Source organism: Anneissia japonica, unplaced genomic scaffold (assembly GCF_011630105.1).
Source record: "Anneissia japonica isolate Jap-2015-1 unplaced genomic scaffold, ASM1163010v1 scaffold277_len1293397_cov203, whole genome shotgun sequence".
In the NCBI taxonomy this organism is placed as follows: domain Eukaryota; kingdom Metazoa; phylum Echinodermata; class Crinoidea; order Comatulida; family Comatulidae; genus Anneissia; species Anneissia japonica.
In genome coordinates this window covers 71,250-96,634 of record NW_022719460.1, presented here as the reverse complement: position 1 = coordinate 96,634, position 25,385 = coordinate 71,250, and the positions used below count along the sequence as shown (strand labels likewise).

The 25,385-nt window shown below is 32.4% G+C and overlaps 1 protein-coding gene across 3 annotated transcripts in view; it reads right to left on the bottom strand.

The window, feature by feature from the left end:
• LOC117110920 (sugar transporter SWEET1-like) overlaps positions 1-25,385 on the bottom strand; it is a 125,044-nt gene that overhangs the window by 35,318 nt on the left and 64,341 nt on the right. For all 3 annotated transcript variants that reach the window (XM_033253764.1, XM_033253765.1, XM_033253766.1), the window contains exons 4-5: positions 21,714-21,837; positions 19,369-19,530 (exon numbers count right to left, since the gene is read on the bottom strand). In XM_033253764.1, coding sequence (XP_033109655.1) covers positions 19,369-19,530; positions 21,714-21,837 — 286 coding nt within the window. The remainder of the gene's footprint in view (positions 1-19,368; positions 19,531-21,713; positions 21,838-25,385) is intronic.

Sequence of the window (25,385 nt, the reverse complement as noted above, 5' to 3'; positions counted from 1 at the left end):
AAACATGAAACATCATTAAATGTAATCTTGAAATGCCAAAAGAAACTATAACTACTAATGGAAGTCATTAATGCATGCCCTTTAGCTATGCATTAATGACTTTGTTGCCAAATGTCTTTGATATTTGTAAGCTTCATAATCTAATATTCACCTATAAGTCAATAATATATTTACCTTCACAGTTACAATTATGTTAATTACTTTAGGCTAATGCTTATGATACAAGAAACATTAAGTATTCTTAAAATGTTCAGAATCTAAGTACTTTAAACTTTGTTTTTTAGGTCCTTACTTGTTTTTATCTTTTTAATTAATATATTATATAATTTGTGAAATAAAGAATTAAAACTATATAATTCACATACACATTGTCACTTGGAAACATAAACAATGAAGTTGTTGGGAATTTTAAAAATACAAACTTGAGAGTATGTATATTGACAAATTCTTGATCTCAAAAGGCTAAACTAATTTAATAGGTCTTGTTAAATACATAAAACATAGGAGCGAAATATTTGGACTTGCTCTTTTAGTTAACTTCAAGTGCCTGTCAGGGCACCTCCTCCAAAATGGTGCCCCATGAAACTTACATAGATGCAACAGAAATCTAGCTCAAATACAGATGTATGTAAATTAAGCAAAATATTAATGAAATAATGTGTTTCAGTTTATCTGAAAACCCATAAAAAAAAATATGTTCAGTTTAATACTGACAAACCATCGCTAAAAGCTAATCTGGAAAAAGTGCACATCTATTGTTCTCTGTACAAAGGCTGTTCGTATGCTGAATCCAGACATGTATTGAATCAGTGTGGCCTCCCATGACAGATTCAGCTAGTTTATGTCAAAATATCTTCAAAGGCATCTCCTTTCAGTGGTTTTCTAATTGGTTGTCAGGATAATAATTCATAAGATGTAAAGAAAAGATGGCGACATGATGAGAATGTGGTTGCACGTGCCTTGTAATTGTCTCCGATATTGTGTGGGAAGTAAACGGCACATTGAAATGGGTGTTTTGAAACAATCCTTTCTTTTCCTTTTTGTTAAGATTACAAATTACTAAGTGAATACAAAAACCAATAGCCTATCACTGCTGTACCATCCAAAGCAGTATGCGGTCCCTTGTTATAGCCATGGTATGGCAATTTAATATTTGCTATTTACTTTTTTAAACATTATTGCTTAAGAAGAAGTAGCGGATCTAGGATTTAGCAAAGGGGGGTGGATAATGCGATTTGCGAAGCACCAAGGGGGGGGGGGGGGGGGGGGCGTGGTTTTGACATGGGCGCAGATCTGTTTGAAAAGGTGAGGGGGCATTTCGTTGAGCCCACACCCACCTCAGGCCCACCATGGTTGGGCCAGAGGTGCATAAATTTTAGGAAATAGTAGCTCTAGATGACCGGAAATGACACTTTTATATGGTAAAATTCATCGTCTCACATCACCATTATATAATCAAAATAAAGCGCCAACAAATTTTTCATGATGTTTTACCAGCGATTTTCGGAAACCATAGATATCTAATTAATATGTGCAATGTACTACAGAAAATAAATATTAAAAACATTGTCTTTGATGTATTTAATTTAGGCCTACCTACTTAAAAGCCATTAGTCCACACCATAGGGCTGAGGTGGGAACATTTGGGGAAATAGTACCTCTAGATTGCCTGAAACGACTCATATATGACAAAATTCATCATCATCGATTAAATTAATCACTGTGATGTTCCATTGGAAATAAAACTCAATTGTATTTTAATTTACTTTACCATGTGCAGAAAACCAATTGTATTATTATTATTACACGCTTTTTCTCATACTTCTCAAATTATAATAAAGGCATGCACACTCGAGTTGTGCATTATAAGTAATTCAGATGTTTGTGCAATGTGGGCAGAGATAGAGTACCGGTTGTACAGCACACTTTAGTTAAAACCAGGGTCATTTATGCAGTTTATTTCAAAAATTTTCAGGCATCTTCTTGACTTGGGAAATTACTACCTTAGATCCGCCACTGAGAAGAAGTTTAGAACTGTGTCTAAAAAACTGGAAGCCACAATATTTTTATTATGAAAACTAAAATCAGAAATGCAAAACCAGATGGAATTAGTTGAAAAAAAATATATAAATATTGATTTACAAGTACTGTTTTATTGTTTACTTTACTATTTTATTACCCTTTGTGAAAAATGGCTGTGACTTATCCGAAACATTTTCTTTAAAATTATGCATACTATAAATGTTATCTTGCTTGCTGTGGTTGTTATTTATTGGGGAATGACATTGATAATAAAAAACAAATGAATGTCGGCAAAAAATTACTTTGATTCTTGAGCGCACACAGGCAAACTTGTGCTAAAGTGTGCCGAGATATGAATTGATCTGTGTGACAATTGTTTATTTACATGCAACAGAAATAAGCTAATATATAATGCATGCAGACATATTCATCAAATATAATCGGTGCAACATTCAATGGTCGTTAACATTAAAATGTTCTTTTTAGTAATTTATAGAGGCTGAATCAGCTTTGTCATTAAAACGACTGATGTTCTAATATCTTAATCGTAAAGAAAATAAAATTGATATTTGACAAATCACTAACTACGCAGACACAAAGAATCGCTACCGTCGAATAAATGTTTGACGTTGTCTTTAGTAAAATACAGAACAATCCTCAAATATAAAAACGGTATTAATAATTATTTCCAATATAATAAAAATCAGGGAAAAAAAATAATATAAGAATTATTTTGAACTTAAACTTGCTCCGTTTGAAGTATAATCAACTGGAATATAGAAATTAGGGTATTGATTTTATTATTATTATTATCATTTATTCTGGATAATCAAAATCATAGAAACACTTTTAGTGACAGGGAGGTGTTTCCATCATTTTTATTATTATCTGAGATAAAATTAGAAGTAAAATTTCAAAAGTTGATAATTGTTAAATTACTTCGAAATGAGCTTGAATTTTATAATAGTTTAGCCATTCTTAAGGCAATACATTTCTAATTGGTATTGAAAATATTTCAATGTTCTACTTATCAATTGAAAAATAATAATCTATTGAAAACTACTAAGTAGCAATTCCATATTGCTCAAGTATATTAGCTCACATCGTATCTTAGATTCACCTAATAAATGTGTAATAAAATTTGAAAAAAAAAAAATTCAACTGGAAACAGGTTTGTAAATATATATCAAAGTTATCAACAACTGAATAAATGTTATCGAATAAAACATTGTACTGTATAAATGAACCATCAGTTCATTCAATGATTTATGAGTCAATTATTATTTCATTATCATCATTATTTTTATTTGTTTGTCCCAGCCTTTTAGTGCTAGACACATATCAAATCTAGAAATAGAAAGTACAATTGCATTCTTACTTACAATAAATCCTAAATGTTGACAAAAAAAAAAAAATGAAGATTATTTTTTAAGTAAACATCTCGTTGAAAATAATTATTCACTTCATTGGAAAAGCCAGAATAGCACACAGGTGAATGACAACATAATTCATGTTCTCCTTTCTGAATTGACATTTCAAGCAGCTACAGATGCAATATATGAACTTTCAGGCAGGTAACAAAAACAGTATGCATGTGTTACACACAATATTATCACAGGTAAGTACAGTAAATTGCCATAATACGATAAAATAATCATCCACAGAAACGCTATAAGAGACTTTAAAGATGTACTTGTGTTAAGAAAATATACTTTTGACTATCAATTCAATATTTGAACTGCTTACTGTATATATTCAATTGAGTCATTTGTTTTAAATTGAAAATAAATTGAGAAAATATTTTCCTCATCAAATAATATGACACTTAAATTACATACTACTATTTTTTCTTTTTTTGCATTACACTCTTAAATTGACTGGATATCAGTTTTTTACATCTGCAAAAACTGAATGTTTCTGTTCTGTGACTACTTGGGAATTGAATAAGTTTCTTTTTGATTCAGATAAGCAATTAAATGTTTTAATTGAATTGTTGAGTTCTGTATCTGGTAGTATATTCAATAGTGCCGAGAGGGAGAAAGTTGGAATAAGGAGGGTGAAAAAAAAATAGTAATAAAAATGTCATCTATTTTAAACAAATAATCATTTAACTTAAACACTTAAATACCTGAAGGGCCTTATGCCATCTGCTGGTTGTCGGTGTCTGTCTGAGAGGACAGCAATCCACGTGTGCCTCTTTGCATTGCATTGTTCATCGAATTGCATTGGCCATACAGTATAATTCAATCCATGTTTAATTAGATTGCAATATAAACTATTTGATTTGATTTGACAGACGACCAGCGTGCAGTATGGTACGTACATGACTTTAAACATAAAATAAATGTGTAATAGCGAAAGTATAGGACGCTCTTCAAGACAACACCAAAAAGAGTGTAAATGTAAAATGCTGCCTATCAAAAAGTATCAGTCAATGATGGCCAGATGTTTCATGCATGGGATGGTAAAACATAGATAAGATTTTTTTTTCAGAAAAAACAATCCATCAAAATTACATAAACAAAAATTATCATTCTTTGAACATAAACTGTTATAGTATGATTCTTATTTTATTAAACTTACTTAAGTTTCAAATGTCAATACTTTTTTCCCACTTTATTGCTACACAATAAAAAAAAACATAGCTACATAGGGAAAACATAGGGAAACATAAATTTAGTATTTTTACTGTGAAATTTATACATAAAACCTTGAACATAAAACAAAATAAATGAACAAAGCAATAACATTTAAACATTACAAACAATACAGGGGAATTATATTTTTAGCTATTTACTGTAGTTCTCAATTTCATATTTCAAGAACTTTATTGAGACAATACATAATAACAATAACATCCTTTTACAACTTAATATCAAAATAGACACTGAAGCAGATCATTCTATAAAATGATGGGAAATTAAGTCATATTTCATTTTATAATTGTCAGTTCCTTTATTTCTCATTTATCAGTGAGACAATTATATAATGTTTGATTTATAACTAATAAGGTAGAAACTGAATTGCTGTAAACCATTCGGATGCTCAGGTATATTAAAAACTGCACATTTTTATTTTAATATATATATCAATATTTCATATCATGAACAGTTGAATTTCTAATGTAACATAAATGTCATTTAAAAGGTAAAATAGCTTCTGAACGATTATATAAATGTGGATATTCTCAAGCAGATAAGGAAGTATTTATATCCTAAATGATCTTTGATTCTGGTGAACTATAAAAAGTTATCTAAAACAGGGAGACAGGATTCCCTCAAAAGTAAACCAAATCTAATTATGTGTGTATCTGATGCAATGCTGGAGCCTTTTTTGTGCGGAGGAGCGGGAGGGGGAAGGGGCCTTAGAAAACAATTAGCTCTTTTAGTTTTTCTCATACTCTGACAATTTTGGTGACTATCTGGAGTAGTATTTGTCAGTGGTGGCACCAGGATTTGTCCAGGGGGTTTAGTAGTTTCAGACGTATCTCCCCACCCCCCCTGTGATGAAACATGAAAAAAAATATACTGTAGTGGTAGATTCAAGAGGGTGGGAAGTTGGCCTAGGCTACTTTTACATCCATATTTAAGCCTGAGAGTGCCATTTTCCAACCATCTAGAGGTGCCATAATCATAAATTATCTTACCTCATCCCAACCATGGTGGGTCTAATGTCTACACCCTTCAAATGTGAAAGTCCCTCCTAGGGTTCCCTCTATTTATGTAGGCAGATTGGACAGAATATGGCTTTGATTTTTGTGTCTCTATATTGGTCTATACACATAATATGCCTACTTACTTACTGGTGAACGAGAAAATCACATGACACTTTTCAAGATGGGGAAACCATGAATTGTGAAGAACTTTAAATGTCATTAGAAGACCCCTCATAAGTCAGGAAAGAGCTCATTTCTGGTCATCTAGGAGTCAAAATTTTCCCGTCAAGGACCCAGAATCCCATTACTTTTTCATTCTTGTTAGTGGCAGAACTCTGGACAAATAACTGAAACATGATATTAAAGCTAAATCAGTGTTTCAACATTCATAGAGTAAGATTGAACAGAATTTGCCACATTAAATGTCAAACACTTTTATCAACATAATTTGAAATTAGAGTGGTGTCATCTCTGATACTGTAAGGCATAAAAAAAACAAATGGAAAATGTTTATTACATCCTATATTGGCAAGTGGAAGATCACAGAATCAATAAGAATATATAGCCCTACTTGAAAAAAATTGACTTAACTGAAACCCAAGAAACAGTCATAAGATAAATTGTATGATATACCAGTCTTCCTCTCTTTCGAGACAATCTAAAGTCATACTAAAAAAAAAAAAGTGATGCACTAAATTGAATATTTTATAATTCAAGAGGAATTAATGCCATATTTGAAGATTTTCAGCAAGCTATAATGCAAGAAAAAAAATTGACAAAAATTTAAGTTATTATTATCGCAGAAAGCTGGACAGCGAAGGAGTCAACTTTTCATCAGCCCCAAACATGCAAAGCTCTTTTCAGTGTGTCTCTTCTATCTTATCATTTAGTAGAAGTAGAGGATTATAGAATAGAATTCTAATGGAGAAACATGAGACAGGTGGAAGATTTTAGAGGAGAGATGTGTTCAACAGTGGACTGATGGACCCTGAAGTATTAGTAAGTATCTTCTTATAAACTAATGTGTTGACAATCAATGTTATGTTTTATGTGACAAACTTGTGACCTACCCATGATAGGGGCATCATATGACATCACAAAGGACATTTGGTGTGATATGAAAGAATAAGACTGTCAATGTGGGAAAATCACAGAAAACTACTACTGCAGACAAACCATTAGAATAATAAAATAAATGGTATATAAGATCATAATTGTTCAATTTACATTTCAGAATGTGTGGATGAATATGAAAGCACCTTAGCCTTACCCCACTAGAAAATCTTTAGACATAAGTTGGCTATACTGTACAAAGAAATTCCAATCAATGTTCTCCTTCGATAAATGTTTGACAATGCTATAGTTTAATAGGGATTTGTAGTTAAGATTATACAAATAGAAATTAAACATGCACTTGCCAGAATAAAAGTAAAAGGTTTAGTCACTTGGGAACACTCTTTTTTGGAAATGGATCCTATGATATACTAATCCGAAATGCGATAGAGAAAACGAAAGACTGATAGAAAGATAGATAAATAAAACATATGATGGACAGTGTATAGATTTTAAACTTTATATCCGAGGTCAAGGTGGCAATTACAGAGAAAGGGACGATCAAGTGTACATGGTAACAATACATCATAGTCATATACAATATCCACATGAGATATAAAATAAAATATATTTGTTCACAGAAATCCATAAACATTTTTTTGGAAATGCATGATTGCTATCTTATTTTAATTGTCAAAGACGTGTAATCATTGTTCGTCATAAAAAGTGATGCATCTAATGCGTCTGAAGTACCTCAAGGTCAGGAAAAATACAAAGATACTAAACAATCAATAAGTTTTGCATATTCTTGAAAGACAGATCTTTACAGGATCGACTGCTAAGAAGGTCGGAAATAAATTCTATTGGGGAAACAGATAAAGACAATTTCTTTTAATCTCTTAGAAAACTCAGCTCAGCTTTATTTTATCATGTTTATCTAATCTTCCTCCATAGCAAATACAGTCGTCATTATTACAATCTATGCAAAAAATTGAGTGATCACTTTTCCTCCAAAGGAAACAAAAGCAATGTAACTTCCATAATCATTTTACCTCATGCTGAATGGTTAAGATACCACTAATCATTTTTTTTACAATAAGAATTGCTGGTACCCCGTTTTGGCAATTGGTCGACTGACATCAAGTGTACCAAACGAGTAGCAGTTACGACATGTCCAGTGGTATGAGCGTTCAGGCAAGAATTGTGCTTAACATACCTGGCTGGCTGCATTACACTGTAAACACTAGAAAATTAACTATGTATTTCCAAGTCCTGCTATTTTCTGTAAAATGATCTAAAGAAGTTTAAAATATAGTAAGTACAACAAAAACAACCAAAGGAGATACATAAAGGTAAACATGTACGTTTGATATATACCACCAATACACAAAGTTTACTTAATAAAAAGCTAGTGTAACTCTCTACACAAGGTAAAAAATTGCACTGCAAACTATGCAACAAAACTTATTTATTATTCAAGAATGCTGAGTTGTTGTATGTAATGCAAATTGTCCACTAGTTTCAAATTGTCGGCCTTCTTTGGAATTACAATCTTCCTATTCTCCCGCTTTATAACTTGAGTCCAAGCAGATGTGATTTTTTTTTGCAAAGTATATTTTCGTTATATTTATAGTAGATTTCATCTATCATATGTACTGTGCATTCCCTTGAATATTAAACCTTTGACACTTCAATTTCTTTTGGATCTACCGTACTGTATACAATAATTGCAAATGTACTAAGTCTTACACATTTGGCATGGCACTGAAGCATTCAAGAATTTTCTGAAGCTTTCACACTCGTGGATCAATAACTCATGCAAAAATATTTTGATTGACATAAACTAGGTAAAACTACTTTTGAGAAAGGTTCAACTGTCTCATTATACCTGAATGTAGCTTATAATTAATAGGTCCATGTTATAATTCAGAGTTCAGGCAAACTTCACACATCTGCCATTCAAGGTATTGCACTGTCAAATTGTTCACCATACCAACAATGATTATGCCGTGTACATAGACAAGCTGTTGAAATTGTATTATCATATTGAAAATAAAATGCAAATTTGTAGCATAATTTTTTCTGACAACCTACAATACCTCTATAGTTTCAAGTGCTAGAACTCCCAAAAATTAGATATACAAAACCCCTGCCACAAAATTGGTCCAGGCCAAAAAAGGTCTGGTGGACCGATTTTGGCCACCAAAATCGGTCCACTGGTCTACTTTTGGCCGCTAAAATCGGTCCACCAGGTCAATTTTAGCCGCTAATCTGTTGACCTGGCCGCTTGTAACACGCCTGCTGCCAGTAAGGTATGATTGTTTCTAGTGTGGAGTGCAGGGAAGTAATTTATGCTTCTCCCACACTTGAAAAATATTTTTCAGTGGCAGAACGATTCAGGCTGTAGACTCAATTGCATACATAACGAATGAAAAAATATTATATAAGAGATGAGATATTTATCTACCATTTGAATAAAAATAAATACGAACAACGCTAACAAAATACAAGTTATAACTACTAAATAGATGCCGGACCGATTTTGGCTTATGTGGACTACATTTGGCAGGTATTTTTAAAGCCAAAATCGGTCCTACGGACCAATTTTTGGCCCCGGACGAAATTTTTCCTGACAGGCCAGTGCAATTGTGGTTTAGGGAGCACGACTGTTTGCAAAATGTTTGTCAATTTGGTGAGCTTCGGGTGTGCCAAACGTTTTTACATTTTTTAGAGGCTGAATTCATTATAGCGATAGTATTGAAAGTACTCATGACCCAAGTTTTGCTCATGGCCCATCATTAATTTGAGAAGCACTGTCATTCTCAAAATACTCAAAGAAATTTATACAAGAGCAGATTTCAATTTATGACGAACCTTGTGCAAGCATCGAGTCTGACAGCACATTAAATTACAATTTCCCAATAGATCTAGCTAACTCCTCATCATCCTAGAAACACCTTTTAATCTTTATACATAATTGCTTCAGCTTACATAATACTTAACGTTACAGGCGTCTGTTGAGTTTTTTTTTGGACTACTGTGTGACAATCAGCCTGTGAAATAAAATGATGGGATAAAACTTCAAACACTTATTTTGAATAGATTGTGAAACGCGGATAAAGATGTATTGTTGTCTGAAAATCAGCAAGTCAGCTAACTCCTCATCATTCAAGAAACACCTTTTAATCTTTAAAAATAATTGCTTCAGCTTACATATAATACTTAACATTACATATACACACCAAGAAGTTTGAATTCATTCATTAAACTTCAGGTGTTCCCCAAGGGTCAGTTCTTGGTCCTTTGTTGTTTTTAATGTATGTAAGTAATCTTGAGAGTGGCTTAAACTCTACAATTTTCAGTTTGCAGATGACAAAACTATACCATTTCAAGGCTAGTCCATAAAAGTGGTCACTGCATAAAACTTTAAAGTGACTTGAATAAGATTTTTGAATGGTCAGTTGTAAATAAACTGCCATTAAATTATTCTAAATGTGCAACCATGAGTTTAACTAGGTGTAAAAAAATTCATTCCTGTGTCAGGATGCAGTAAAGCAATGTCTTGGTTTGCAATGCTAAATCTGTATAAAGCATTTACTCTACCAGTAATAACATATTGTTGTTGTATGTGGGTGCCTAATGAAAATGTTAATATTAGTAGGGTGGAGAAGGTACAGAGGAAAGCCACTAGAATTATTAATCATAGAAAAGAAGAAACTTGGGACACTTCATATTCATATAGACTAAAGACATTAAATAATTTAAGTAGTGAAGATATATTTAAAGTTCATAGACTTACCCTTGGTTTTAAGATTATGCATGGTTATTGTCCCTCTTCCTTTAATGATTTTGTTAGATCAAGTGATAGGTGTGATGGGCGTTTGATACATTGGAAGGTCAAAAACCACTGCCTTTTAAAATTCATCTTTTGTCATTTTTCCAAGACTTTGGAAACAACTTCCAGTACAAATTCAGCAATCCTCAACCACTTCCTTTGAACACATCAAAGGCTAACAAAAAATGATTTAGATTTAAACATAGAAAATATACCATTGCAGAGAGTAAAAAGCTGTAAACATCTAGGTGTAGTTATTGATGAACAATTGTTATGGGAACAACAAATAGATAATGTTAAATGTAAAGTCTTATACCAGGTTTGTACTACTTAAAAAAAACAAACATCAGGTCTATTCTTAAACACCTATTATGTTTAAGGTACAAAAGTATTGTTGCTCCACAATTTAACTATTGCAACGTTGTGTGGGGCAGATCAAGCCAAAAACAAAACAATAAACTACAAGTGCTGCAAAACAAGCAGCTAAAATAAGTACAAAAGTTAGTGAATATAACTCAAGTACACACGCCCTGCAAAACTTAAACTGGAATAAACTTGAAGACCAATTGTATCGAAATGAGGCTATTACATTCGTATCGTGGTGCCAAATTATGGAATAGTCTTGAAAGTGCAGTTCAAAATGCAACAAATGTTTATTCGTTTAAACAGTTGTTACCCAGTAGTGTAAGCTTTTGAATTTATGTTGTATAAAAATTGTTTAGTATTACTGGTGTTAATCTTTTTAGTATTTATCAATATCACGGCCTTGTAGAACACCACCTTTGTGTGATACAAGCTTTTCCGTGTTTAAACAAAGCCTTTATTATGTATTAATATTATTATTATTATTATTATTAATATTATTATTATTATATTAATTCAAAGCTCAACTAACTAAATACTTGATTGCAAGCTACTAATTTGTTTTCTTAATTTTGATTTTTTTTTTTTCAAATTTGTGTTTTTCTGTTTATATTTTGAATATTCCTTTTTTTTACAAAATTAACCTATCTTTTTTACTGTAAAAAAAATTGTGAGTTTAATTTCAAATCAGGATTTTTAATTTAGTTAAGTTTTTAGGTTTGTTAGTTAAGTTAATTTTGAATCAGTTATACTCTTTAATGTTTCTCTTTTGCCTTTACTGTATGTTTTGGTGATGGAGCAAGGGCAGTTTCCTTGCTCCTGGCAAAAATGTACTTTTACTTTGCTGAATAAATATGATTATTATTATTATTAAGACATGAAAATCAATTTTGAAAATAATTTGCTCATTTTGAAGTAACATAAAAAGTATGAACCTGAACACAGAAAACTAAATACTTTAAAATATTTACTCATAATTTATCATGAGCAAGTTAATTAAAAAACTTATCAGCTTTTGTCATTTTTCAAATTTTTAACAATGCAATTCATTTTTTTTAATAGTGTTGCCGGACTTCAATCGACCAAGAACCTTGGTTGACCCTTTTAACTTAAAACTTTTTTATTTAAACACTTCTTTTCTCATCTTTGCATGCTGTTTCCCTGGGCTGGAAAAACTGGATGTGGTTTGTCTAGTCTTGGGCAGCATATGAAATTATATGCCCATCTGGTTCTTGCATTGTGGGCATTGAATACTATGCTTTATACTTTTTGCTATCAACCTTTTCTCCTTACAAATATACAATGTTGTTTGACAATTTTTAAATGTTTTTCTTTATCATGAATACTGTTTTAGTAAAGTGCAAGGATGCTGTATAAACCAATAATAATAATAATAATATTAGTAACACACAATAACAGTCAAAAGAGAATTTTAAAAATATGCAAAGCACCCTCTGGAGAAAGCTATTCCCTTAATCCACATTGAATAAATACCGTGCCAGCCAATTTGTATGCAAAGAACATAAAAAAAATGGCATTATTTTTGGGGAAATATAATTAATTATCATTCAAATTTCCAATAGAAATCTGATAATACAAGGCAAAGTAACTAATTTATTGAGTTTATTTTTAAAAATTAGTTTAACATATACAGTACACCTATAGAGTAGCAACATCAATTATTATTAAAAATCTACTTGTTCCTGATTTTCTCACACACAAAGAAGTGGCAGGTAAGCCCTATAGTCTATTATAACAAATATTTGCGCTATCAATATAAGTTAAACTTATTTTGTTCTGTTATAATATTTTTGTATAGCATGCCAGAAGCTTCAGGGACGTGAAGAAGTCTATCCGGAAAGAAAGGTGATGTGCTCACAGACCTTCGTAGGTGTAGTTCACTGAAAATGCTACAAATTAACCTAAAAAAACTGTCAACTCTTAAGAAGATTGTCAATTCTGGGTTCTGTGCTTCAGGGAACTAATACATTATACAAAATGAATCAATGCAAACACAGGTATATTTTTTGTTGACGTACAACGCAACCGAAATATCTAAAAAATAGAAGAAATTCTTATGTGCTTCTTTGTGAATTTGTTCACATCTAATGGCAAGCATCCTTACCTTAGAGGAGTCTAGCTTCAAGATTAGATTTATTGTCAATGCATGTACATGCTGTAAATTTTTTTTTCAGTTTTAGTGGCTTATCATGATGTTATTTTTATTTTATGACGTATGTGCAGGTGGATGTAGGTGACAGAACAGGAGTGGAGTTGAATAGCTCAGTGGTTAAGGTGCTTGCCTGTGATCCCAAGGTCCTGGGTTCAATTCCTATCACGGCAGGAATTTTTCTCATGACATAAAAACACCTCCACTCCCTAAGCCTCATAAAGAGACTTCACTGATAAACGCATCACATCAAAATTTAAAATTTAAGGTTCTTTTGAACATGTGTTCAAAAGAACCTTTAAATTTGGGACATTTTAGAGTTGACTTGAAACATTGTGAATGTTTTTCTTGATTAAATTTGTAGAAAAATTTAGGTGATTGTATATGTCTATCATTTTATAAAATAAAACTTTATTTCTGTTTAACTGTTGAAAAAAAAAACTTCAGAAGAAAAATATCTGTTTTGTTGAACCAACTAATTGCTTACCTTAGCAACGATTTCAGCAACTACTTTGGTTACTTTTTTCAGGCTAATAAACCCTTAGTTGAATTAGGTCAATCACGTTTCAGTGATTGAGCGTGCCAACACAAGTTTTGTCCGGTGCACTCACTCAACTGAAGCATGAATGACCCAATTCAACCAAGGGTTTATTAGCCTGAAGAAGCGACCAAAGAACTTGCTAAAATCGTTGCGAAGGTAAAGTAACCAATTGGTTCAACAAAATAGATAATTTTTCTGCTATTCTTATGGAACCAAAATGAAATTCTTTGAGAAACAAAAACTTTGGTGGGAATAATAAACTAAGGAAGTACTTAAAATATGAATAAATTATACATGATTGTCTCTGGTGTTAGTTCATACTGGCAAATAATAACAATCAAATAATATTGGTTATTGCTACACCACCAAGTTTGTTAAAGAGTTTTCCAAATCAGATGAGACAAACAAAAAGAGGAAGGAGACAGAGCGAGAGAGAAGAAATCCCAGCAGCAGTAATTAATTCCATTGGAGATCTAGCAATTAATGATGAAGTGTACTATCAGTGCCTGAAGGTTCTAGGTAGTTTGGTGAATTCTGCTGAACATGGATATCTATCATCTATAACTTCTTGTTCTAGAAAGTGCATGTTTTGAAAACTAAGTCTTGTTACGTGGGGAGGAGGGGGAAGGGGGCAGGGAATCACATCTCTCAGGCCAAGCTTTCTCGTTGAAAATGAATTGTCAGACCAAAAAAATCAAAGAATTAATTTTTCCCTTGAAAAAGGGCATAATATTGCTAAAACTATTTAGAACAGATTGAAATGGCCTGAATTGCCCAGTTTTAGGTGCAAGAGGTTCTCTGTTGAAAACTGTCAGACCTGATTCTCTTGAGCAGCTTAGCCCTGTCAGGCAAATCCTGGCAGCGCCACTGGTTATGTAGCTTACTGCAGAAAAGGGAATTATTTATTAATAATCAGAAAATAGTTTTGTAGGGCACCTTATTCACAAACTATCAGCTCCGTATCACTCAACCTAAAAAAAAAAACTTTTCTTGTCTACTCAGTTGACATTTCAAGCAATGCAAGGTCCAAATTTAACTTTCAGTAAATTTGCTCTTAACACAAACATGTATATAACTGCAGAAGATGCTAAGAAAAGAAAAAAAAATAAATCAGTGTGGCTTAGTTTAATGTTTTCTACCTTAGGTTATTATCGCATTTGTCATCATTTTATTAGGCAAGGTATAATTGTCGTAAAACCTTGCAGGTGGAATTCATGAACAATACAGGTGTACTAGCTGAAAGGGTAATCATGATGGGCTCAGGTGAGGGCAGATTCTGGCAGGTGACAATGACGCACCTGTAGTAATTTGTGTCAGGTACATGACAACAAGATAAGTGTTCTAAGAAAGGTCATAATAAGATGCCACTCATGTATTTGGAGTTTATATTATTCTAGGCTGTGGTAAAGTATTAATTGTTTAATCTGTCAAATGTGAGCTGGCCACATGCCTTCAGGCTTACAATCCAAAGATCGTAAGTTCAAATCTTAGGTTTGTCATGCTGGGTATGACTTTGCTATTGGCATAAGTTTAAGTCTAGGCAAGACATAGGTTGTAGTCATCATTGTGAAGGGTTGGGGAAGAGGCAAGCCTTAATAAAAAAAAAAAAAAAGGCTAAAGCGCTATTAGTTGTGCTTACTGTAAAAACTGACTTCAAAATATAAATTTTAATGCATGAATTTGGGTACATACATTTAAAAGAAATACATATTTTCTTGATGCTAAACTCCAATTTGCCATGGGGTAAGGAGGGGATGGTACACAGGTTTACATGAGCACTAAATTAGTTGCATTTCTTGTAAAAGTTGTATTACAAGAAAATGACAACAGAGAATATCAATGCATAAATTGTACATAGAATTTTTATAAATACAAAATGTCATCTTGATGCTCAAGAGTATTGTCAATTATAGAAACTGCAATAAATTTAGTTTGAATTTATATAAACGAAGAGTTTTTTTCTAATTACATTCTTGTGTTTTTTTATGAAGTCTATTTAAATGTAAACACCAAACTTTTAACAAGATTGATCAAAACAATTTAGTTTTTACTCAACTATTATCGTGGTCAGGTGTCAGGTGTCCCATAATTCTGCAAGGTTGTAGGCTAAATATCTCCACTTAGTTTTATCTATGGCTATCAGTTTTGTTTCTTTCATGAGTGCCATCCTAATACGTTTCTTCTGCTTCTCTACTATAGAGTGCAACATTCAAATTGTTGACATCCAACTTTTCTCTTTCCTTTAGGCCTCCATGACATTACAGTCATGCACCAATCTAAACATCGTACAATCCAATTCTATAGTCTGCCGTTTACTTTATCACTGATTATTATTTTTCCGTAGCTCTGTTGAATATGTGCTTGTGTGACACCAATGTAGTTCTATCTGTTTAAAAAAAAATCTTAAGGCATTTTATTTGAAAAGTGCTCAGTTTTCTGGTGCCTTTTTCATTTATTTTCATGTTTTGCATCCCTAAAATAATACAGATTTGACAAGGGCATGAGTTTGATTTCGGTTTTCAGTGATTATTGTTAGATCTACACACCTGCTTCAGTTTCACATATGACATAATTTTTTTTCCAAAATTCTGTTATTTATGTCTTCACTGCCACCACCTACTTGCTCGCTAATAATGCACCCAGGTATGTTTGTCACCCTTGGCTAAGTGTTGGTCATCAATCTCTATTCTGCTGCTTCTGTACTGCTGATTATTCAACTTTAGTTTTTTAAAATTTTTTTATGATTTACTGGAGGCCAGTTTTGTGGCTAACTCCTTCAGTTTTCTTGTCTTTGTTTACGTCTGAGTGCTTGAAGACAGAATTTTAATGTCATGCAAATCCTCCACTATCCGTTTTGTTTCCTAGTACTGTTATTTTTCTTATCCCATCACCATAATCAAGAACATAAAGACACCATTTTGCCTTGTTTTACAGACATTTTACAATGGAAATACTCAAACAGAAACCAGCATATTTAATCTATGCAAGTATATAGGAGTAAAGTTTCATCTTGTTTATGTATTTATTTGTACGATACACTGATTTAGTTTAAACCAAGACTTGTGCAAACATCCTTCATGTTTAATCAACATAATTTCATCAGCCTGTGGGAGCCAACATAAGATTAATTATAAACTTTGAGTGAACAGCACCCTCTGTTGATAGCTCTGATCCTGTCAGGATTTTTAATGCTTGTTTATTGATAAAGCTCTTCTATTTAGACTTATATTTAAAAATACAAAGTAATTGAAATACTGAATTAATTTTATGACGACGTTCAATTGGAGTAAGGTGAATAAAATTACAACACAACCTTTAACCTATACTTCAGAACAATTAACACATGGGGTACTTTGAGTTATAATTACTGGTAATTGCTACAGTAATTGCTATGTAAACCTATTAGCAAAAATTTTAATAACAGAGTGCAAATTTGCCTGTGCTCACAGGCGGTCAAAGGAAACAGACAATTCAAATAGGTTAAATTTCAAATTTATGAGGTATTGTTGTCAGTAATGCCAAACAAAAACATTTTTTTGCCCTTCTTTACGATAATTTTTTTAATTTACCTTCTCTTAAAGAATAGAAGACATCCTCAGAAGCAATGAGTATACTACAGTATAAGTGCAAGTGGTAGGAGGGGAGGAGGGCTTTTAAGCCTTTCATCAAACAAGTCAACCACACCTTTTCCTAAACCCCCAAACCTTCAATAACAAAATTTAAATTTAAATTAATTGAGCATAAAACTGTAGAACATCACAGAAAAGCTTAAAATTAGCTCAAAATTACAAAATTTACTGGGTGACAAGGGGCTCTTGCTCTCTAAAACCCCAATGAGGCTTCACTTTTTGACACATGGTCATGTGTCCCCTGGCCCATATTGAGGCCCCTGGACCCTATGAACAGCATTTAATTCCTAAATGTATGTATCCAAGCCACCACTAATCCATGTGTATCTATTGAACGAAAGTTTTCAAAATATCTGAACGAAAACGTGTTTCTTTTTGTAATTTGGTCTAATGCATATTGTGAATATTGATTATCACGATTCATGGGTTGATTGATAGATTTATCTCTATATTTAGGCATATTAAAACTATTGCCAATAGCAAATAAACTATATACCGTATGAGCTACAACCCCTTCAGTAACACAACACATATGAATAATAAGTATTCATAATAAGTGTTTATTTATTTTTCTTTCATTTTTTACAATATATTTTGTAAGAGAGTTTTGTTTTGTACATGTAATAATGAATTTTTACATTTGTGTGAAAATGGATTAATTTGAATCGCCTACTTCAAGTCCAAATTTAATGCTTAAAAGGTGACTTATAATGTTCTATCGCATTATTCTGACCATAGTTGACCTCAAAGAAATGAATTGAAAGGCAAGAGAAAGCTACTAATATATGAGTGGTGGTTCCATTCATATTTTTTAAAATCCTCTCAACTACAACAAATGGAACCATGATTAATACCATTTATCGAGTGATCATATTATCAAAACTTACAATAATTGTTTTTTATCTATTTTAATTTTAAAAATTCTACCTTAATTTGGACAGAATATAGAAAACATTTAACAGGGCAATTCTGCTTATTATATAATTGTATTCATTATTCAAAAATTATCTAACTGTTAGATTTCTATGGATTGTTTATTATAAATTTTCTTCAAAATCTTCTATAATGTCAAAAGAAAACATTCTGAAAGGTTATTAATCATTTTAAATCAGTTGATATCTACCAATCATGAACTTTCAACTAATATGAAGAAAAAAAAAGAATATTTGTCTAGACAACTAAGCGTAAATCCATTGCTAATAGAAGACAAATGCCTTGTAAACAAACTTTGCTGAAACATGTAGTAAAACTATTTATTATGGAGAGAGTGAACACTCCATCATCATTTTCTAGTAAGTTCACATGTATGAGACTAAATTTTCAAATACTGTCTGAACTGGCTTAGAGAATACTGATTGTGTTAAATCAAAGAAAAAAAATTTAACAAAAATACTTTCCTTACCAATAAGAAATGCACAGATAATACTGTTCCTCCATAATAATGCATTTAATGTTTACTGTAAGAACTTTTTCAGTTGATGCCCTATAAATCTGCGGAAACTGAATTTATTTTTTATCTCATGCAGCCTACTGTACATTTGGGCTTTGAGCATATTTATTGAACAACGGCAGCCGGTAATTGATGAAAATATCTAAATCAACTATTCAAAAGATAGATTTTGAGTCCATTAATGAATCAACAATTGCTTAATAAGATTTTTGCTTTCTGTTACAACCAATGGAATTTCATTTTTTTCAAATTTAATGTATGTAATGAAATCACAGTAAACACGTTATATTTTCATTGCAGATTTTTTGGGCTCAGTATGGACTCTAAATGTATGCATTTTCTTTTAGTTTTAAGGCGTATGCGGATTTTATAAGTCCGCAATGACGATATAACGTGTTAGTAGCCATAAGAACAGCTTATTCTTGTAATCCAATTTTGGGCCAAAATATACAGTCTCTATATTTTTTGTTTGAATTATTTTGACAGCAATAACCTGTAAGAAATGAACCGAAAGTAAACCCTAAGAAATGGGCAAGCTTACCAGTAATGACTGGTCACTGCAGCTCATCATGTCATATGCGTGCTGGAGCACAACATTTAACAGAGAACATTATAAAACATTTAAGTGTAAACTCTCTCTCAAGACTTACCAAAGACAGCAGTGGTGCAATGTAACCTGCCATCAATAGAACTAGTGTAAACATTCCGAGTGTTTCGATTATTGCCTCTTGTTCAACAACTACCAGCTGTAGATACATGTATAACGTAAATAATACAGCAAATCCAATCGTCGTTTTCTTGTATGTATCTTCCTGCAAGAAAATTCATGTTATTTTTAAGATTAACGTGGGATGGTTGTTAAGACAAGTGTAGCTGTACTTTACAAGCGTACATGGCGCTACTAGTTACCTTTGCTGCATTTTATTACGCTCAACCCACATCAGACTTATTACCGATTTAATCGGCCCTGCAGCAACTGACCTACTTTGTGTTACATGTTTATAGTTGGCTTACTGCAGGAGGACTAATAGTGGGGCTGAGTTAATCAAAGAGTAGTATGGCATGTTACAGCATGAATTTAAGTAAATCAACAATTTAATAAGCACCCCCCCCCCTCCCAAATATGTGATGGTGTATATCAGTTGATTGGAGGGGTGTCTAATCTGTGAATACCAAAAGGCCTTTGTGGTCCAGTGGCATTATACTCGCCTTGCCGCAGCAAGAGATTGCAAGGAATATTTTCTCCTTTGTACTGTATTTTACCATCCATTTTTACTAAAAAAATTTTTTTTTTTTACCTGATGCTGATTTTTTTACTTCTGTGTTTTGTATTCTCTCTGATAAGGTAGTATAATACATACTCCAAGTATCGAAATGCACGCCATCATGTTGGGATTCGATATTTCGACATTAATTATGTCATCAACAGGAATGATGATCAGACATTCTCTCTCTTAATGTAAGGACCCCAATGGGAATAAGGTTTCTTTTTTACCTTTCTTAGGTCATCACCCTTAGTATCATTTTTTTTCCAGTCAGTGTTTACTTCTACATTCACCTGAATAAGTGCACTTTGCACGAAAATTATTGTATTGTACTTCATGTCCAGTGTTTTATTTACTATTGTTTACTTTGTATTTTTGTATTTACTGATACAGAATAAAATTTATCAATCAATCACTCAAAGGCTATTGATTGAATTATAATACAAATTGTTCCTATAATTGCAACCAAGTTTCTACATTTACATATAAAGTGAGGTAAGACTTTTTCCCCCTTGTTTTGTGAACTTATCTTTTTAAAGATCGCCAGAGAAGGGCGGGAAAAAAAAATAAATAAAACTTAGATTTTTATTTAGCAAATGGTTTTGTCAAAAACATCCAGACGGAGGAGAAAATAAAAATGTATTTTATTGTTGAATCTAAACAGTGTAATAATGGGATGGTCAAATGTTTTAAGTTGGTATAATTAGGAAGATACATATCTTATTTTAGGAGATTTCAAGGCAGCGGTGAGTGTAATAAAAATAAAGAAAATCTTTAATTATTTTTTTTTTAAATTTCCATTTTTTGTGGTGGCGGGTGTGCTAATTGGCAAAATTAAAATTCTATTTTTACTCAAAATCCTCATTATTGTCAAGCAGTGGATTTGCTAAACAAGGTAAGAAAAAAGTCTCGCCACCAGATTTGGTTGCAGTTGCACTGTACTATAAAAATTATATTCTCATATACAGTATGTTCATGTAGTGTATGAAGCGTATATTCCACTGCTACGCAACAAACCTAACTTAATATATAAATTTCGGCTAATAAAATATATATGTATATAATGCATTCATATAAGTATGTGTATACGCTGGATTAACTTATACTAACAATACTGCTTATATTAATAGGTGTAGGTGTAGAAACGGTAGATACTATGGCTTTACTACCATATTTTTATATTGACATGATCACTACATTTACAAATTGTGATTAATGGTGCTACTCATACTGTAACGTTAAATTAGCAGATTGAAAATTATCAAAGGACCTTAGAATAAAAATAGATTCAGGCTAAAAAATGCATCCAAATTTTAATTAGGCAATTTATCATACACATTTGATGGCCTTGGATATTTCAAATGAAATGATGGTGAGGACTTCATATTTGTTTTCAGTTTGGATTAATAAATTACAATTGGATATACAAATCTTCAGCACATTGTAGGCGCTAACAGGGGTCATGGGAGGTACAAGAACCCCTGTCGGATATTCTGAGCCTTTTGTCGGGGAAGAACCCAATTCTTTTTACAGTCTAAAAATGCCATCCGTACCTATTATTCAAATGTATTATTATATAAGGATATATACACCAAAAATAATACCTAAAATATTAGAATATGCATAATGATAATAAAGATGACATAATAATAATAATAACAATAATAATAATAATAATCAAAATTACTATTATTATGTTTCATAAAAAAAAAACCTGTCAAATAGCATACCTTTTGATGACTATATACATTATAAAGCAAAACATAGAAGATGTGGATGACGCTGCCGATGGAATTCACAACTATCACCGTAAAGTCATCTTTCAAATAACCGTAGCAGAAGATAGCTATATTTCTATATACATATAAAAAAAAGAAACCAGCATTTTATTCAATTAATTCATAACATGTCGCCGGGAGCATCTCCATATCATGGTTGATAGGTAAGTGCGCCTGATAAATCTCCGATTGATTGATTGATTGATTGATGTTACCTATTATTATATTATTAATGTTTAAATAAAGTCAAATCAGTCACATAGCCAGTGGGCTCAGAAGACTGTTTGTGCTGCATTCGCTGTTCTACACCATTTCCCCCTATCATTCTCGATCATACATTATCTTTGTCATGTGAAAAATTGTCCATGCTCTGATAACATCCATCCACACCCATCTTGGCCTCCCCTTTCCTTTACTTCCATCGTTTAAATACAACATTAATAATATTAATAATCAACGATAATAATATGGCCAAAACAGATTATAGTGGTTTTTTTTATTTGCATAATGCGGACATGACATTTAATGGAGTTGTGTTTTTATAAGATCTATGGATGCGAGTGATGTCACATAACACTTGTTTTAGCTTGATTACCAATTTTTCTTATGCCAAGATGGTCAAACAGAATCAGTGACAGATACAGGGGTGGTGAAAAGGATGCATGTCTTGTCTCCCACCCTGACTTCCTTTGGTAGCTGCCAAAGGAAGCTCTAAACCAAGTGTATGGCTAAAATGCTGGAGCTAACACTCTAACAATAAGTTAAAAGAACACCCCAATCCCCTTTCTCGGGCAACATGTTCCTTACACACCTCAGACCATAGGTTCTTGATTGCCACATAGAATACTAAATGAAGAGAATGCACCTTAATTTTTGGATGTAACACATTCAAGTTTGAATAGTGCAAAGTTTCTGCCTTATCGCACAAAATATAGAAGTTGAACGTTTTTTAGTATACAGCGCTTGCACAGATGACGTGCACATACCGTAGTACTCTATGTTGTGGTAGTGCAATTTTTCTGTAAAATGGAATGTGTTAAGGTTAATAGAGTTTTTCAATAAATTAGAATGTGTTAATGTTCAGTTCAATTCAGTTCATTTGACAGGCATACCATGCACAGTGTGTTTTTATTTGGGGAGTTGGTAATTGGTCCTATCTTTTGACAGAAGACCAATGGCTGATCAGATAGTGAACTATGTTTTGAGTAATTTTGACCTAGTTTCTGCAGTATACTCATGACTATATTTAGGTACACATGGTCTATGGACCAGGATTAATGAGGATTCAAAAAACTGTGTACTATTAAACTCTATAGGAATTTTATGATATTATTTAAATCGATTTTGTATACTGCAGGATTGATTAGACTGAACACTTCATGAAATATCTTGAAATTTGTTTGTTTTCACTACAGTGTATGTGATAAAACACATTAAAGATGAAAAGAAAAGCAAATGTTCAAGTTGAAGACAGATATGGTTGCTAAAATTTCATTTTTAAAAATTATATCTATAAATTGCAGACATCAAATTCAATATATAAAATATACTGAAATGAAACACCAAATGTTTCTAAATTACAATTTTTCAAGTATGTTATGTGAAGGAGTTAAATTTATCACCTTTACTGAAATGACTTCACAGATAAGAATTTCAGTTTAAGAACAGATAAGTGAAGAAATCAAACAAAAATTCAAAATTGAGAATCTTTAGCGAGCATCTAGTGAAGTTATATAATTGTCTTCACCTGACATCAAAGATAAATTGATTTCTTCACATTACGACTGCCCCTCTGGCACTTCATTGAATCTCTAAAAGCTCTTGATATTTAAAAAAAAAAAGTTTATTTATAGGTATTCTCTAATAAGCAATTTTACGCCTTAAGAATATCACGTCAATATTTTACTTTAGCAGAATAAAAAAAAATGAATAACTTTATTTTAACACAATAAAAAAATGTATCTTCAACCAATGGGTGCTCTTCGTATCAGCGACATTGTTGTAGGGCAGCTTTAAAGGGGACAGTCTACATATTGGGAAGTGAGGATCCTTCTAGTCTTGGGTTAAAGCAAAAGCACTCAAAGCCTCTTTTACTTCACTGTATTCATATAATTACTATTCCATAGTCAACTGAAAATGTCATAGCATATTTGCTGCTGCACATACCGGTGCATGATTATGAGTTGAATGGTTGGCTGAGAGGTAGAAATATCCTTGCTTCCTGCGCTGTAGACCCTGGTTCAAGCTTGGCTAGCATTAGTTATTAAAGATGTACTGTCCCTTGAAAATGACCAAAATCATAAAACAATAATTTTTTAATTAACTTGCTCATTTTGCAGTAACATACAAATTATTAACTTACTTGAGCATAGAAACTATTTAATTAAAAAAATGTGTTCCCTGATCTTTTAACTGGATAATTATAAGAAAGATAATAAAACACTTCCAGTGACGGGAAGTGTTTCTATAATTTTTTCGCTGTAAAATGATGGTTTTTATGGGTAAGCATTTTTTAAATACACTAATTTCTATGTTCAAGTTGATAAATTTTATGTTACTTCAAAATGGGCAAGTAAATTTCAAAAATGATTTTTATGATTTTTTTTGTTTTTTGCCAGGGACAATACATCCTTAACTGGAGTCTGGTCACACTGAGAGTCAAGCAGGGCACTCAATGTGCCCGGCAGTCAACGGTCATCGGCTGCTGCAATTCTATGGATAACGCAAGGCCACAACGCTACACTTTTGCTATGCAAGAGTTCTACCTTGTGTTTTTAGTATATTTGACTGTCCTCACACCACCATAGAGCAGTATCATGGAGTACGTAGACCAGAAGTGGGCATAAAAATGGGTCGGAGGGCCGAAGTAAATTTTTAATTTAACACTGAGGGCCGTACCCAAACTTTAATATTTCCAGTGTGCTTCCCATCATGCACTGCTTTTATGCTCAGTTTTATTATTACTTTTTACAGATGATCAATGTGAGCTGTAAAAAACAAGAGATTTTTAGCCAAAGATGGTTGGCCCTACACAGTATTTTTTATTTATTTTCACGGGTTGCAACAAAATCACCATTGGACCACAAGTGGCCAGTGAACCACACTTAGTCCACCTGTGACTTAGACCTACAGTACTCGAAGTAAAGTAAAACATACATACATGTAACGCCTTGTACAAAATAGACACATTATTTTTTTCAAGGTTACCAGTCATGCGTGACGTCATCTACGCACAATTTTGCATTTTTACATTATCGATCACATTAGTCTAACCAATTGCCATTTTGAAATAGTATCAAGTGAGCATTAACTTCAGGTCAATGTTGACTTTAATGTACCCTAATTTTACGCGTGCGCTTCATAACGCGCTCGTACGTGTTCGTCAAAATTTCAAAATGCTCGATATCACTTTATGACTAAATAAGAGCACGTTTCAGGTTATTTTGAGCATTTCATATTTTAAAAAAATTTTTCACTACGCGCACGTATTTTTACGCGCACAGCACGTACGGAAGCTAGAAATTACGTTTTCTGACATATTTTGGGTTCCAACAACAATCAAATATGCTTAAAATTATGCCTATTTTTAATCAGTTATAGCTCCTTAGAATGAAAGGTGACCCC